General features: G+C 46.3%; 1 protein-coding gene across 4 annotated transcripts in view; it reads left to right on the top strand.

The window, feature by feature from the left end:
• wdr17 (WD repeat domain 17) overlaps nt 1-3,968 on the top strand; it is a 37,123-nt gene extending 33,155 nt beyond the window's left edge. For all 4 annotated transcript variants that reach the window (XM_071206773.1, XM_034082004.2, XM_071206874.1 and 1 more), the window contains 3 exons: nt 549-616; nt 955-1,043; nt 2,070-3,968. In XM_071206773.1, the coding sequence (XP_071062874.1) occupies nt 549-616; nt 955-1,043; nt 2,070-2,189 (277 nt within the window). In that variant the 3' untranslated portion in view covers nt 2,190-3,968. The remainder of the gene's footprint in view (nt 1-548; nt 617-954; nt 1,044-2,069) is intronic.
• Nucleotides 3,969-18,250: the final 14,282 nt, after the last annotated feature.

The raw sequence follows: 18,250 nt of genomic DNA, 5'->3' as shown, positions 1-18,250 counted from the left end.
TGTGCCATAGTTTATTGGCGCTGTACGCAATATAGGCGTAGTTCTGTTAGTATAAGATCATAAGATGTACTTTGTTGACCCAAAATCGGGAAATTGTGTTGTTATGAAATTTCAATTTTTTTTTTTCTATTTCTAACTTTTTTTTCTTTCCCCCCCCCAAATGTTTCGAAACTGCCTATTCCAAGGGCCGGCCCTGACATTGAGTAGCAAACCCACTTTGAATGATCAGTGGATAAACATAGTCAGGCACATAATGGGAAATGGGGGGGGGGGGGGGTCAGCATCATTGTGACCATCTGTCAACACCACTGCTGCAATAGTGGACACGTTTAAAGTTGAGAGGGAGGATGTTGATCCTTCATATTTTCTGAAAGAAGTATAAAGGGTCACCCACGACACCCTATACATACTGTATGTTTTGAACATTCAACCACTTGTTTTAATTTGCCTTGCAGATGTGACTGTCATTATCAATATGACACCTCTACATTGCTTATGTGCATATGCATAACTTCACAACTGTCCCTCTGCCCCTGTGTTTCTAACAGTTCTCCTTCAGAGTGTCAAAGAGAAGAATTCATCTGCGTCCAGAGGAGAATCCCGCCAGCAGACTCTGGTATAAATAACAGTTCTAAACATAGTTTGAGGGGATTGTATAGAAATAAAACACCGCTCAGACAGATATTACATGTTGCTGTGGCTCTGGGATCTTGTTGGAGTGTTGGTGCTGGGGGGTCTGTCAGGAGCTGGAGCCCCCGGTGCAGTTTATCGCCCTGATGAACATTATCCTGCTATTGCTGATGTGTGGAGAGTGCTGACAGGGAAACATGAATGATGCAGATTTCAGTTCTGCTAGGCTCCATATTAATATGGATTATGTATTGTGTGAAAGTTGATGATAGGAACATGAGATTAGGAGAAATGTTTAACCAGAACAACATGTGTCTGCTTCAGTGTTGTGTGGAGCAGATTATGTGACGGGCTCCAATCTGCCCAGCCACTCAGATGTTCAGCTGTCCTGCTTCACTGGACACAGAATACAGGTGTGTGTTCCTTCAGTGTATTGCTTTGTGTGAATCTACACTCACATGCAGGGCCGGTCCTGACCAATTTGCCGCCCTAGGCAAGATTTTAGCTGGCGCCCCCCCCCTCACCCCCAAAATGCAGACACTCACTATGATTCGCAAGTGCACGGTTGTGGCATGACCACAGAAAGATAGATATTGACACAAGATGTGTGCAACTGTATTTTGTTTCCTATCCATTTGAACATGATTTAAGTGGGGGGGGACCTCACCTCCTCTAGGGAAGACTTTTTTTTTTTTAATATTGAAGTTAAAAGTATCAATCTGGTGCACTTTGAGAGCAACATTAGGAGATCTATGGATACATCTCTCAACACCCATATGAAACAGAACTGTAAGCAGATTTTCTTTTTCTTTATGGATATTTTACAAATCACTCCCCTTTCAAACTGTATTCTTGTTTATTAATCACAACCTTTTTGTACTGTCAGTATTTTATACCTGTTTTTCACCTATTCTCTTTTTTTTTTATAACTATAATGATCATATAGAGGTGTGGCTGAGCTCACTGAGCTGAGGTTAAAGCCTCTCAGTCTTTCAGGAGAGAGCTCTCTAAAGCTCTCTCCCCCGCGGCCGCTTACACAGTAAATTCCAATGTTAATAAAAGCACACAGAAGCTGTGTACGTTTTTTGGGAGTTTGCTTTATTTTAAACGAATACAAATACAAAATTAAAACCTATAATTGCACACTAAAACCATTATTTCAAAAAAAGAACAGTTTCACATAAACTATATATATGGGTGCTGTACGCAATATAGGCGTAGTTCTGTTAGTATAAGATAATAAGATGTACTTTGTTGATCCAAAATCGGGATTTTTTTTTTTTCATTTCTAACTTTTTGTTTTGTTTTTGTTTTTTGGTGCCCCCTATGGGTTGATGCGCCCTTAGCATTCACCTATACTGCCTATGCCGAGGGCCGGCCCTGCTCACATGTCTTGACAACTTGTGATGTTTCTTGTTGTCTTATTTGTTTGTGTGCAGGGTCCAGTATTTCTCCTGGAGGACGGTAAATCAGCCATCTCTCTTAATGATGCACTAATGTGGGCAAAGGTAAACCCTTTCTCCCCTCTCGGAACAGGACTCCGCATAAACCCCTTTTAACACACACACTCAAGCACACACACACACACACACACATATTTCTGTGCTACAGCAAACTGGCCCACTGCATTATAATGACCCATAATCATGGTTCATTGTGGTTCAGGTGTGAAGGGGTTCGGATTGAGTGGCATATGTGATATTCATATGTATATACAGGGCATGAATCTGAAATACTTTCTTGTATTGTTGTAAAAAAAGAAAAGAACATACTTAAATAAAGCAACCACTGCATATTGTGTTGCACATATATTGATGATACAGCAGAATAACATGTAGATAGAATAAATAATAAATCTCTAATGCTGCACCAAAAAATGATCAAGTACATGATTTCATGCAGAAAACACATGAGGATGATGACTGTTAAAGGAATTGCAGAAATGTGAAATGAATGTCTTGAAACATCATAAAGCCCAAGTGCAATGTACTGCTGAAAGTCAAACTGACAGAAAAGAATGCAGAACATCTGTTTCATGGAGAAACTACAAGCTTGTTGGAGAGGTGCAAACTAAACTGTATCACTGTCAAAGCTGGACGTTGGAATGAATAGTGTGAATAGTGTGGGTAGTGGTAGTCTAATCAATGGGTAGTGAGGTGGGCTGAAGATCGGAAAGTTGTGAGTTCAAATCCCGCCTGGAACAACACCACTAGTGTGCCCTTGAGTAAAGCAGTTAGCCCTTAGTTACTCCAGGGAGAATGTCCCTGTAATTGGTCATTGTAAGTCGCTTTGGATAAAAGCGTCAGCTAAATGAAATGTGATAGAGAATAAAGCCCCCCCAGTCCAAACAAGGGATGCATACCGGTATCCGGTATTACCGGTTACTGGTGGCTACGGTATACCGTACCGAAATCAGATCCGGTTTCGATACTTTAAAAAAAAAAAAAAATAATTAGATTGCATAATCGTTTTTCTTCATATTTGATGTATTTTTCATTGTTTGTTCAATACTAGAAAGGTAAAAGTCCCATAAAAAGAACTGTGATGGGATTTGTTTTCTCTCACCAGTGAAGGTAAATGTTGGTAAGGTAAAGATGAGATTTGTTGTGATCTCATGACCATTACGGTACGTCCACACAGCAGCTTTTCAAAATTCTTGAAAATCTTGGAGCTGGGCGTGTCTGAAAGCTTGGGGATTTTTTGCGAGCAACGCGACCAACAACCAATCACATGAATCTCCCGCCCCCGACATACAAAGCAAAAAACCCCGGGGATTTTATGCGAGCAATATATATATATATAAACTCCCCAAACAGGCGAAAACCTACCAGTTTCACCCACTGTCTCTGGCACCTCCCTCCATGCCTGGTTCCTCCGGTTTGTATCCCGTTAATAGTCTGGTCGTAAAGAACCGGGTGATTTGCTACCGTTATTTCTCGTTTGGAATATGAGGAAATGAACTGGTTCTCCCTGCTTACACACGGTTTGATTGGCTCGCGCTTCTACTGTCAGATTTGCATAAACGTGATTTCATTGGCTGACGCTTCCAGCTCAGCTTCAAAAGTTGAACATTGCTCAACTTTTGAATCCTGGAAATCTTCGCTTCGCTCCCCCCACAATGCAGTTCGGCGAAAAGCGAGGCAAAGTGATGTCATCCCCATTCAAAGTCAATGGGCAGAGAAGCGTTGGAAGCGGTGGAAGATTCGTCTGAAGCTGCTGTGTGGACGTACCGTTATTCTATTATGTATTTGTTCTCTAGTCGAATCTCAGGTTTAACATTAATTATAACGGTCTGTTTGCATTGACAAGATGTGCTATTCACGCGGCACACCTGATGGCGGGTGTTATAAAAGATATTCCATAATCGGTTTTCGTCATATTTTTTTATGTATCTTTCATTGTTTGTTCAGTACTAAAAGGTCCAAGAAGTCCCACAATTGAATTTAATATTCATTTGACATGTTAACTATATCGTAAAGCGCTTCATGGGAGTAATTGTGGGATGATACATTTTCAAAGTATCACGATATGTATCGGTTGAGTATCGGTATCGTTCAGTGGTATCGGTATCGTAAAAAAGTCAACGATATGCATCCCTAGTCCAAACTCTGCATCCTCTCCATGCGGTGTGCCTGTGTGCTGTTTATGTGTGCCTATCAGCTGTGTCTTTTGTTTGTGATAAATGTTTTGTCAGCTACCCACTCTGGTCTGCACAGCACTTTGTTCAAAGTGTTGCTTTTTAGTGTGCTTTATAAAGACATTTTCTTGAGTGCAGACAGACTCTGAAATACACCAACATTAAGAATACTGAACACATTTTCCATTGTTGAACAAGATACTGATGTCAAAGATAACCACGTCGGTTCTGTGACCAAACATCTATTCTGATTTGATAAAAGGTCAAAAGAAGATGAATACAAGCAAACATAAGCATTAACATAAACAGAAATCAAAGATGGGGAAGAAAAAGAGTTCAGTGTCTTTTACCTCTCTTTTACAGTATTTTGAATACACGGCCTGCTGTAGGGCACTTCCCACCATGTGGACAGGTGGTATCGTGTGCAGTTGAACACTCCTTCCACCCATCAGAGTCTGCTGCAGGTGCTGAAGCAAGATTGCAATATTTGTCCATTTTGAATAAGGACATCAACACCTGTTTTCTTTATTCAAAGATTAATAATCCAAACGCACATTTGTATGAAAAACCATGAGTGTTGCTATACTTTATACGTATATAGATCACTGCTAAGCCTGCAAGGTAAGCACATTCTCTGGAAGAAACGTAACGGTTCCAGCTCCTCTTCAGTTTCTCTGAAGCTGGAGAAGGGGCACCAGATCTGGAAGACCTCCTGCATTGTCTTGTTGACTAAGAAGACATGCCCCGCCCTCTAGGTGACTGCAGGCCGGTAGCTCTGACTCACCTGAAGATCTTTGAGAGACTGCTCCTGCAGCATCTTAAGCCCCCTGCCCTGACGCCCCTTGCCCACCAAAGCAGCTCCAGGTCCAGTTCGGAGCTAGTGCCTGATTAAGCACTGACTCTTCCTGTTTCTCTGCAGCGGGGCTGGCTCTTGGTCAGAAAACCGGTTCTTAACCGGCCCCACTCGACTGCCCATCAAAAACCAAGAATCAGATATGTCACGCTTTCTCTGGAGTCTGGAGCCGGGGTGCTGAGCATAGTGACTACAACGGGACCACACACACGTATGAACAACACACTTACATAAAGTGAGGCAACCAGGCATAGTGTGTCTGTTTTTACCTTACTTTTAATGATCACCCGTTCGCTGTTCTTTCCTGTTTTGAATACCCGCACACTGCCTCATATGATTTCCTGTTGTTTTATTTATTGGGTGGAATCAGTACACAAGTAAAGTCATAAAGTATGAAAATATGCCTGTAGAAAATACGATAACGACAAACAGTCAGATGAGCTGCAGTTGCTATGCTAACATCACCTGTCTAATAGACACTTTGATAACAGTGTTGTGATGCCAACAGCTTCAATGCATACTGAAACACATTCACTTATGGGGATGCATACATTCCAACCTTTACAAATCCAAAAGAGATAGGTTTGCGCGCGGCAAATGTGCACGCCCGAATGAGGTAATCAGAAGAAATGGAACCCAGTAATTACAGGTATAAACCATGTATTTAACATATATTGCATCATGTTGTGCATTTTTCAGAAAAAGTGGTAGTTTGGTAAACAGTGACATCAGCGACATGTCTGGTCTGTAAAGTGCCCGAAAAGTAAAAGAATGGGAGACAAATATCCCAAAGTGTCCACATTTTATTATGTTTGTAATGTGTTTCTGGTCCTCTTTCAGTTGAGACAGTGTCGATGAAGGATGTGTCAGGATGTAGAACTCCTGTGTGAACATTGGATGAAGCCAGATTCATATTCTTGTTTCATGTTGTTGACATATTAGAGTCAAAGGTTTGCACAGAGCGAAATATCTTTGTGTTGCGCCATAAATCAGAAAATACTGCATTAAAAAAGTCATTTCCTGCATTTGTCTACTGACAAAGTGTGATATAAATAATGTACAGGCTTTCAGATTGCTGTAGCTCACTAAACAGAGACATTAACGACATGTTTGGTGTTGAAATGTCAGAAAAAGTGAAAGAATGGGAGATAAATATCCCCAAATCTCAAAATGGTATTATATTTTGTGTGTGTTTGTGGTCCTCTTTCAATTGAGACACTGTAGGTGAAGGATGCTTCAGGAAAAGACCAAACACTGGATGTCTTTCAGTCGCCAACATGTGTTTTCGAGACACTGATATTAACGGGGAAATCCTGCAGGACTCAAATGCCTCGTCTCTGTTCCCCGAAACTCATTTGGGAGTGATTACCCATCAGCCCCGGGGTAACGCTGCCTTTCCTCGTTACCCCGGTCTGCACGTTGTTTCTCTTTCAGAAGCACAGAGGACTGTGCTATGACGCGATCACAGACACGCTGCAAACGGTGTCCGCCAAAAGTCGAGTCCAGGGTCTTTGGAGTGTCATTTTATTTGCTATAGTTTGGGAAGATTGAAATCGGTAGGGAAAGCCAGCTAAGTTGGTAGGCGGTAGAAACATGTCAAAAGCGGTAGACTACCGCCCAAATCGGTAGGGTTGGCAGGTATGGGGCTGGGGGATATTTATCAGCTGCTGTGTGACAGTCAGACAGTGAATACTTTACAGCGGCCGCTGCCGTGAGTTAACGGGAGAATAAACTCTGCCGTGAGTTAACGGGAGAATAAACTCTGCCGTGAGTTAATGGGAGAATAAACTCTGCCGTGAGTTAACGGGAGAATAAACTCTGCCGTGAGTTAACGGGAGAATAAACTCTGCCGTGAGTTAACGGGAGAATAAACTCTGCCGTGAGTTAACGGGAGAATAAACTCTGCCGTGAGTTAACGGGAGAATAAACTCTGCCGTGAGTTAACGGGAGAATAAACTCTGCCGTGAGTTAACGGGAGAATAAACTCTGCCGTGAGTTAACGGTAGAATAAACTCTGCCTTGAGTTAAAGGGAGAATAAACTCTGCCGTGAGTTAACGGGAGAATAAACTCTGCCTTGAGTTAACGGGAGAATAAACTCTGCCGTGAGTTAAAGGGAGAATAAACTCTGCCTTGAGTTAAAGGGAGAATAAACTCTGCCTTGAGTTAACGGGAGAATAAACTCTGCCTTGAGTTAACGGGAGAATAAACTCTGCCGTGAGTTAACGGGAGAATAAACTCTGCCGTGAGTTAAAGGGAGAATAAACTCTGCCGTGAGTTAACGGGAGAATAAACTCTGCCGTGAGTTAACGGGAGAATAAACTCTGCCGTGAGTTAACGGGAGAATAAACTCTGCCTTGAGTTAAAGGGAGAATAAACTCTGCCGTGAGTTAACGGGAGAATAAACTCTGCCGTCAGTTAACGGGAGAATAAACTCTGCCGTGAGTTAACGGGAGAATAAACTCTGCCGTGAGTTAACGGGAGAATAAACTCTGCCGTGAGTTAAAGGGAGAATAAACTCTGCCGTGAGTTAAAGGGAGAATAAACTCTGCCGTGAGTTAAAGGGAGAATAAACTCTGCCGTGAGTTAACGGGAGAATAAACTCTGCCGTCAGTTAACGGGAGAATAAACTCTGCCGTGAGTTAAAGGGAGAATAAACTCTGCCGTGAGTTAACGGGAGAATAAACTCTGCCGTGAGTTAAAGGGAGAATAAACTCTGCCGTGAGTTAACGGGAGAATAAACTCTGCCGTGAGTTAACGGGAGAATAAACTCTGCCGTGAGTTAAAGGGAGAATAAACTCTGCCGTGAGTTAACGGGAGAATAAACTCTGCCATGAGTTAACGGGAGAATAAACGATAGACTAAACTCCGGTGGACGAGCAGCACTGCAGCGGTCGGTAAATGAACCACAGGACTCTAGAGAAAAGCATAAGGTTGGAGAAGTCGTTCTTTAATTTAATCTGGCTTCGTGTGATTAAAAGCAACACGATCATCGACCTGACGCAGTCCCCCGTTGTTGTTGTTGTGAGCGCCGTTGGGGAGGAAATCAGCGATGTAAACGGTGATGTCATGATGCAGCAGCAGGCGGGCTCTGGGACACAACTAGAGCTAAAAGGAAGAACCAGTTTGGAACCAGAAGAGTACTAGCACGTAGCTGGATCTGGTTTGGTTGGAAAGAGGTATGAGTGCGCCTCCCTGGACCCCCTGCAGTTTGCATACGAGGATTGAGCATACACACATCTGGAGAGGCTGCCCAGCTCTGTAAGAATCCTGTTCTTCGACTACTCCAAAGCTGTCAGTGATTCAGCCTGGTGGCCTGGATCACAGACTGGTGGCCTGGATCACAGCCTGGTGGCCTGGATCACAGACTGGTGGCCTGGATCACAGACTGGATCACAGACTGGTGGCCTGGATCACAGACTGGTGGCCTGGATCACAGCCTGGTGGCCTGGATCACAGACTGGTGGCCTGGATCACAGCCTGGTGGCCTGGATCACAGCCTGGTGGCCTGGATCACAGCCTGGTGGCCTGGATCACAGACTGGTGGCCTGGATCACAGACTGGTGGCCTGGATCACAGACTGGATCACAGACTGGTGGCCTGGATCACAGCCTGGTGGCCTGGATCACAGCCTGGTGGCCTGGATCACAGCCTGGTGGCCTGGATCACAGACTGGTGGCCTGGATCACAGACTGGATCACAGACTGGTGGCCTGGATCACAGACTGGTGGCCTGGATCACAGACTGGTGGCCTGGATCACAGACTGGATCACAGACTGGTGGCCTGGATCACAGCCTGGATCACAGACTGGTGGCCTGGATCACAGCCTGGATCACAGCCTGGTGGCCTGGATCACAGCCTGGTGGCCTGGATCACAGCCTGGTGGCCTGGATCACAGCCTGGTGGCCTGGATCACAGACTGGTGGCCTGGATCACAGACTGGTGGCCTGGATCACAGCCTGGTGGCCTGGATCACAGACGGGTGGCCTGGATCACAGCCTGGTGGCCTGGATCACAGCCTGGTGGCCTGGATCACAGACTGGTGGCCTGGATCACAGACTGGTGGCCTGGATCACAGCCTGGTGGCCTGGATCACAGACTGGTGGCCTGGATCACAGACTGGATCACAGACTGGTGGCCTGGATCACAGCCTGGTGGCCTGGATCACAGCCTGGTGGCCTGGATCACAGCCTGGTGGCCTGGATCACAGACTGGTGGCCTGGATCATAGACTGGATCACAGACTGGTGGCCTGGATCACAGCCTGGTGGCCTGGATCACAGCCTGGTGGCCTTGATCACAGACTGGTGGCCTGGATCACAGCCTGGTGGCCTGGATCACAGCCTGGTGGCCTGGTACACAGCCTGGTGGCCTGGATCACAGACTGGTGGCCTGGATCACAGACTGGTGGCCTGGATCACAGACTGGTGGCCTGGATCACAGCCTGGTGGCCTGGATCACAGCCTACCTCACCAGCAGACCTCAGTATGTCAGACTCGAGGCAGCGTGTCTGATGTGCTGCTGAGCAACACTTGAGCCCCCCAAGGAACTGTGCTGTCACCATTCCTGTTCAGCTTTTAAAGCCAAAAAACCCCAAAAGGTGTGGGACACCATGACAACCATGACAGGAATGTCCTCTTCAGCTAAACCTATTGTGACGGACAATTAATTTAGTTTTGATAACGAACTAAACACATTCTTTACCCGTTTTGAGTCACTGGATATTTCTGCAAAGTGCACTGAAATGCTCGAAACCAAAATACCTGCTTCCTCTGACAAAATGACAAATGACAAAAAAATCAGTGTGAAGAGGTCAGAAAAATATTTCAGTGCACCAACACCAAGAAAGCTGCTGGGCCAGATGGGTGCAGCAGCTTTCTGCTGAGAAACGTTGCTACTGAGCTGGCTCCCGTGAGGCCACGCCTCTTTCAGGCTTCCATTGACACACCCCTCTGCCATGGAACACTTCACACATCAAACCGCTGCCCAAAGAACATGAGGACTGCAGACCAGTAGCCCTCACCTCAGGGATTATGAAATCACTAGAAAGAATTCTGCTCCGATTTCTTATAAGTACAACAAGACAAACTGGATCCTACCAATTTGCCTATAAGCAAGGGTGCGGTACGGAAGACGCTGTGGCCACTCTGGTTCACATCACTAAACATTTAGATAAACGTAACACGAGCAAGAGCCCTCTTCCTAGACTTCTCATCAGCAGCAACACAACACAAGCGGACATCTTGGTGTCAACAATTGTCCAAATGGAAGTAAATCCATACCTGATTTACTGGTTTGCTGCTTTCCTCACTAGTAGAGAGCAACTTGTGCAGGTTAACAAAACCCTGTCACAACCCTGTTAACAACCCCCCCCCCCAGGGCTGCGTGAGTTCAGCTGTGCTCTGTACTCTCTTCACTGATGATTGTCGTACCAACACACCAAATCAAGTCATAATTCAATCCCCCTCCAATCAGGCACGCAACCTTGGCGTAATCTTTGACCCCACCCTCTCCCTCGATCCTCACATCCGCCAAACAGTCAAAACCTCATTTTTCCACCTCCGCAATATTGCAAAAATCCTACCCTCTCTCACCCGCCCCGCAGCCGAACGACTAATCCATGCCTTCATTTCCTCCCGCCTCGACTACTGCAACTCACTTCTTTACGGCATCAGCACTATATCCCTCAACAGACTCCAACGGGTTCAACATGCAGCTGCACGTCTCCTCACGCATACCAAATCATGGCATCACATCACCCCAGTCCTCAAAGACCTCCACTGGCTTCCTGTCTCCCATCGCATCAACTACAAAGTTCTGGTCCTCACCTACAAAGCACTCCACCATCTGGCCCCCCCTTATCTCACAAACCTTCTCACTCCTTACCAACCCCCACGGTCCCTCAGATCCACCGCAGCCGGACTCCTATCCACTCCCACATCCACACTCTGCAGCTTTGGGGACAGAGCCTTCTCAGTGGCAGCTCCTAGGCTCTGGAAGTCCCTCCCCCAAGATCTCCGTGACTCTGAGTCCCTCACAGTCTTTCAGTCCCGCCTCAAAACACATCTTTTCAACTCTGTCTACCCATAAGCCCCCCCCTCTCAATCAACTTCCTCTTGACTGCCTTTTTATTTATTACTTACTTGTTTGCCTGTCCTTGTTTGTCTACCCTCCCTCATCCTGTAAAGCGTCTTTGAGTTGTGAAAAGCGCTATATAAATAAAATACATCATTATTATTATAATTGAACACTGGAAGTTGGCTAGAGGGGAAGTTAGCTAGAGGGGAAGCTGACTAGAGGGGAAGTTGGCTAGAGGGGAAGCTGGCTAGAGGGGTAGTTGGCTAGAGGGGAAGTTAGCTAGAGGGGAAGCTGGCTAGAGGGGAAGTTGGCTAGAGGGGTAGTTGGCTAGAGGGGAAGTTAGCTAGAGGGGAAGCTGGCTAGAGGGGAAGTTGGCTAGAGGGGAAGCTGGCTAGAGGGGTAGTTGGCTAGAGGGGAAGCTGGCTAGAGGGGAAGTTGGCTAGAGGGGAAGTTGGCTAGAGGGGAAGTTGGCTAGAGGGGTAGTTGGCTAGAGGGGAAGCTGGCTAGAGGGGAAGCTGGCTAGAGGGGAAGTTGGCTAGAGGGGCAGTTGGCTAGAGGGGAAGTTGGCTAGAGGGGAAGTTGGCTAGAGGGGTAGTTGGCTAGAGGGGAAGCTGGCTAGAGGGGAAGTTGGCTAGAGGGGCAGTTGGCTAGAGGGGAAGCTGGCTAGAGGGGAAGTTGGCTAGAGGGGAAGTTGGCTAGAGGGGAAGTTAGCTAGAGGGGAAGCTGGCTAGAGGGGAAGTTGGCTAGAGGGGTAGTTGGCTAGAGGGGAAGTTAGCTAGAGGGGAAGCTGGCTAGAGGGGAAGTTGGCTAGAGGGGTAGTTGGCTAGAGGGGAAGTTAGCTAGAGGGGAAGCTGGCTAGAGGGGAAGTTGGCTAGAGGGGAAGCTGGCTAGAGGGGTAGTTGGCTAGAGGGGAAGCTGGCTAGAGGGGAAGTTGGCTAGAGGGGCAGTTGGCTAGAGGGGAAGTTGGCTAGAGGGGAAGTTGGCTAGAGGGGAAGTTGGCTAGAGGGGCAGTTGGCTAGAGGGGAAGCTGGCTAGAGGGGAAGTTGGCTAGAGGGGAAGTTGGCTAGAGGGGAAGTTGGCTAGAGGGGAAGTTGGCTAGAGGGGCAGTTGGCTAGAGGGGAAGCTGGCTAGAGGGGAAGCTGGCTAGAGGGGAAGTTGGCTAGAGGGGCAGTTGGCTAGAGGGGAAGCTGGCTAGAGGGGCAGTTGGCTAGAGGGGAAGTTGGCTAGAGGGGCGGTTGGCTAGAGGGGAAGCTGGCTAGAGGGGAAGTTGGCTAGAGGGGAAGTTGGCTAGAGGGGCAGTTGGCTAGAGGGGCAGTTGGCTAGAGGGGAAGCTGGCTAGAGGGGAAGTTGGTGTGTTTTTCGCCACTCTTCTTGCCAACGCTTATTCCTCATGTCTATCACTCCCTGCCGTCAAATCTTTTTCACATACACAGCGAAAAGATTGTTCTGCTCTGGTTTTGTGTTTCTGCCGTCTCCGTTGCTCAGCTGATTATGTTTGGCTGCTGATTAGCTCCTAGCCTCTGCCATCCTGCCATTAGCAAAACGAGCTCAACGTCGTGCTCTGCTATCCGTGGAATCCCCGCTCTGGAATACCCCGACTGGGCTCCTCTCTGCCCCGCCCAGGACTATCCACGAACCCTCCCTCAGTCCTGCCATCTCAACTGGGGTGTTTTCCATCACCGCTGCTGAGGTTCGAGGTACCAGGCTAATGGTGCTAGCTGCTAGCTGGCTCGCTGTTCTTCCCACATGCCCTACCCCGGAACCCAGGGGCGGACTGGGACTAAAATTCAGCCCTGTAAACTGACCCAGTCCGGCCACATGAAATGTCAAATGTTAGAAATCCGCTGTTTATTATATAAAGTTTTACGTCCGATTCGCTCCTTTTTTCCTCGCTGTACACAGCTCCAGTTTGGGCATTGGCCTGTCATCAGATTTCATTTGTAATTGCTGCTGTAGCGGAAGTTTAGTAAAATTATGTTTGATGAAATACTCCAAATCTCCACCCTCCATAATTGCACTTGCTTCAGTTGCTTGCTACCTTCTAAGGGCGGTGATGACAGTTACAGTACGAACTGAAGTTGATGCGATTTGATTGGATTGTGAGGCATGACGTGAGCCTCATCTGATTGGCAGGCCCACCTTAACCTGCCATCAGGCCCTGGGGCTGTTTTGTAGGCCCCCTATTTAAACAACAAATGAAAGTCATTTATAGCCTCGGCAGGCTCTGTGATCGCACTTCTCCACTCTGCTCTACGCGCCTGGTCCTCTCCTCCAGATGAGTGACGTATCGGGCCTCCCTCATGTATTTGTCCGGTTGCCGTTGGCTCCCCTCCACGTAGCAAGTCCTCGTCATCCTCTCCATCTCCTCCAACAGATAATGTCCCTCCTGTCTGTTTTTCCTCTCCCGCTACTCCATCGCTATCAGAACCAGATGGCCTACTTGGCTCCGAGGCCCCACCGCCGGCACCGCTACTGCTCGGTACAGAACTCATCTGTCCTTCCTCCTCATCCTGGCCTACAGTTTTAAAATAACCTGGAAGCTTCGGCATGTTTTGTAATAGCTGCTTGTCTCGAAACTCCTTTTCCCTCAACAATTTCCTTTCCCGAGCGCCACTCTCAAACTTTTTCTTCTCAAACTTTTTCTCCTAAACAACCTTCATCTGTCACTCAATCTCTCGCAATTTGAATAAGTCACATGTGAAACATGTTCTCATTCTGATTGGCTGTTAAGTGGTGCCCACTGACTGTTACATCATGTTTGAGAAAAATCTCTGGAATCCATCGATCTGATTGATTAGCGGAGCAAATGATCAAAATACTACGGAGGGAAGATATTTTCGTTTGGATTACTGGTCTGGAGGAAACTCGCGAGTGTGTGTGTTTGTGTATTTTTGCGTTTGTGTGTATTGTGTTTGTTTCCCAGGGAAAACACTCACGAGAAACACAGGCTGTTGTTGTGCCTGCTGTGACGTCAAGTTACTCCGTTCTCCGCTTGTAATTATGCCGAAGCTTCAAAGTTGTATTTATGATCTGAATTTGCCGAAACAATTTTAATATTCTGAAAGCCAAGACTTTGTTTATTTGAAACCAGATGAAAACAAACTGTAACGGACCTTGCCGTGTTATCTATGATTACTCTACGCCTTACATTCATAATGTCAGCCGGAGGGAGGAGGAGTGAGTGGCGAGTGAGAGCTGTCATCTTCCCTTTACAAGCTTCAAAAATGTATTTATCATGTGATTTTGGAAATAAAAGTTTCATATTCTGAAAGCCAAGACTTTGTTTATTTAAATGTTTTTTAAAAACATCCGAAATAAATTTTTTTTTTATGAGCCAATTTGTTTTGGCTCATGATAGGCCCCTGATCTCCGTAGGCCCCTGGGCTTCAGCCCAGGTCAGCCCGTGCATTAAGGCGGCCCTGCTGATTGGTCAATCCCTCGATTTTTTTTCACCAAGGGAAGCCAATTTCGGCTAGCCTCCTTTCGCAACAGAGAGTGCAATCTACTGTTTCACCATAACATCTAGAGGGGCGCTGTTTCACTATTTGTAAAATACTCAATGAGAATGGGGGAGAGACGGGCCAGCAGAATAATTACCGAAACTAAACTAAGTGTTTTTATTTATTTATTAAAATTATAACTACAATCCAAAAAAACAGGGGAAGCCTGGCTTCCCTTGGCCTCCAGGAGAAAACGCCACTGAGTTCAAGGGATAATTCTCACCCACCTCTTGCCCTGCACTTGTATGTGCCAGTTGAGCTGGTTCTTCCACCGGCTCAACTCTGTCCCTCATCATGAACGCAGGAGGCTGGCTGTATATCTGAACTCGCGCCCTCATCATTCTCTTCATCATCTTGCACGTGTTCTAAGCTGCTGCTGATAGTGCTTGTAGCAACGCTGCTGCCAAAAAGGTCTGTCCATTTGCGACATTGATATGCTTCACCTGCGAGTGACTTCACCTTTTTCTCTCTTGCCTTCTCCGCCCCACCTTTTTCTTTTCGTTTTCTCTGATTTTTATCCATGTTTTTTCATTCTCCCTGTCTGCCGCAGCGTCTAATCTCTTCTCTTCCTGTGGCCGGTCTTTTTTCTTCTTCGTGTGTGATTATTTGACAGATAAGAACCACACAACTACATTTGTTGTTTTGTCTGTCTAACTGTTCGTCTGACTGCCTTTTGTTTTGTTATGTTTGTTTATACTCCTGTTCTTCCTTGTAAAGCGACCTTAGGTATCATGAGAGGCGCTATAGAAATCCAAGTTATTATTCTTATTCTTATAATGAAGTACTCTGATGATACTGCAATAATATCTCTGCTCAGTAACACAGACGACCCTGAGCTGCACCGACAGGCTGTACATCAGGTGGTCGAGTGGACTGATAGCAATGCTCTTGAGATCAACACCAAGAAAACTGAGGACATCGTTTTTGTCTCACCACCTGACTCCCACAAAGCCCCATGGTCATCCATCCAGATGAAACCAAGCAGGGAGTTTCATACAAACACCTGGGTGTAATGATTGACCACCTGCTGTCATGGATAGAGCACATCTGAGCAAAAGGACATACTCCGCCGCCATACTCTGAACAGCGAATATGAACTGCTACCATCTAATCGGAGATACAGGGTCCCGCGATTCAATAAAGTCAGACTGAAGCATCCTTTGTGCACCATGTCAATCCTCACAGTGAATACAGAGCTGATCCCAGATCCAACGCACGCTGAAGGGTCATGAAAATGCTTTCTCTCACTGATTGGCTGTTATGTTAACTGTTTTTTGTTTGTTTTTCATGTATTGTGTCTTGATATTTGTCCATGTTGATGGTAACATCAACATGGAGCTGCTGTGATGCAAGTAACATTTCAGACTTGATATTGTTCACCCTCTACCTCCGACTTCCGCTTCAACTCCGGCTCATGCCACCTACAGAAGGTCTCCGATGACTCCTCCATCACCAGCATCAACGAGGAGGAGTACAGGGCCCTGGTGGAGAACTTCGTAGGCTGGTGTGAGTCAGAGTTGGGGGTGCGTCTCGCAGCGGAGGTGCGGAGGGGGGTGGGTATGGAGTCAGATTTGGGTCAACATTCTAGCGCACAAAACAAGCTACTCACGAGCGGAAAATGTGCTTTTACACGCGCATGAAATAACCCTCGCGCGCAGATTAAACCCCCGCGAGAGAGACAGCCCTGCGAGCTGGCGGAGTCTGTCTGCACGCGTGAAAAGTTTCTAGGCTTGTTTGAGACAAGCGAGACCTGCGCAGTTGCGATCAACGTCTTGCTAGTGCGTTGCATGATGGTTAGTCATTTTGTCCGACTGCAGCCCTAGAGGCTCGCCTACATGAGACGTTGAAATCTTGCGGGACAAAGACGCCCGCAGCCTTGAGCGAGGCGGCGCAGTTCCTCTCCACGGGCTGCGGAAGGGCCTAGAGGGCCCTGACGGCTCGCCACTGGAAGGGGGTGTACAGAGGCTTTGGATAATTAACTTTGGGAAGAAAATAAGTTAAATGAATCGTAAGTTTAGTGAGTACAGTATCAATATAATGTTCTATTAATGTTAATTATTGATGAAAGGTTACTTAAACATTTTTTTCTTAATGTTCTAAAATAGTTTTGGCCCCTGTCAGTCACGGGTCCTTATTAGGGGTGTGTACCGAAGTGTAACTAAGAGTCCCGAAGTGTACCGAAGTGTACCGAAGTGTACCGAACGAATATAACGTTAAACGTAAACAATTGAGAACGTGAACAACTTCTTGGAAGTAATCTCAGGTGCTGCGTCGCAGCATTCAGAGTAATTTGCTCACATTGGGTTCAACACGTCATAGAGCGACCAAGTCATTTCATTGGACGAGAGGCATACTAGAGAGCTGGTCAGAGGGATGCGTTCAAATGTAGTCAGTAATTTGAGGAACTGTCGAAATGGCGAACGCAGATAAAGTTGAGCTGGAAAATCCTCCAGCATCATTGAAGTCTCCGGTTTGGGAACATTTTGGTTTCGCAGTTACGAACAAGGATGACGGACAAAGACAGGTGGACCGAACCAAAGCTGTTTGTCGGCATTGTTCAACTTGGTTACGCGGCTGGCAATACATCAAACTTGCACACTCTTGAAAAGGCATCACCCGAACGTGAATATCACCGGTACCAAAAGAAAACAGACTGAAGTGCAAACCCAACTCCCGCTAGCATTTATTTTACACGACCACTAGAGCACCTCTAGTGGTCGTGTAAGAAACAACATACACTTTAAAACGTGTCTGGCTCGTAAAAAGGGCATGAACAATCGGCCTGTATGGTCGTTTTTTGTAGGAGGACAGGCTGAACTGTATATGTATGTAAACATCTTACATTTTAACTTATACTGTCACTTTTGTAACATGTTTTTACTCTGTCATTTCTTTATTATTATTATTTTTATGATTATTATTATTATTATTATACCTTTTATATAATAATTATAGTAATTATAATTATTACTATCCTTGTCTGAACTCATATCTGTCCTATCCTGTTTACCCGTGCTGTTGCTAAGACACCTGGGTTTCCATACAGGATCAACACAAGTGTCTGTTATCCACGGTCTCAGCGTGGGACAGATGTGAAGATGAACAAGTGTCTGTTATCCACGGTCTCAGCGTGGGACAGATGTGAAGATGAACAAGTGTCTGTTATCCACGGTCTCAGCGTGGGACAGATGTGAAGATGAACAAGTGTCTGTTATCCACGGTCTCAGCGTGGGACAGATGTGAAGATGAACAAGTGTCTGTTATCCACGGTCTCAGCGTGGGACAGATGTGAAGATGAACAAGTGTCTGTTATCCACGGTCTCAGCGTGGGACAGATGTGAAGATGAACAAGTGTCTGTTATCCACGGTCTCAGCGTGGGACAGATGTGAAGATGAACAAGTGTCTGTTATCCACGGTCTCAGCGTGGGACAGATGTGAAGATGAACAAGTGTCTGTTATCCACGGTCTCAGCGTGGGACAGATGTGAAGATGAACAAGTGTCTGTTATCCACGGTCTCAGCGTGGGACAGATGTGAAGATGAAACCCTATTTT

The sequence above is a fragment of the Pseudochaenichthys georgianus genome, chromosome 1 (genome assembly GCF_902827115.2).
Source record: "Pseudochaenichthys georgianus chromosome 1, fPseGeo1.2, whole genome shotgun sequence".
NCBI classification, from domain to species: Eukaryota; Metazoa; Chordata; class Actinopteri; order Perciformes; family Channichthyidae; genus Pseudochaenichthys; species Pseudochaenichthys georgianus.
The sequence above is the reverse complement of the archived record's forward strand: the minus strand, read 5'-3'. Positions and strand labels throughout refer to the sequence as shown.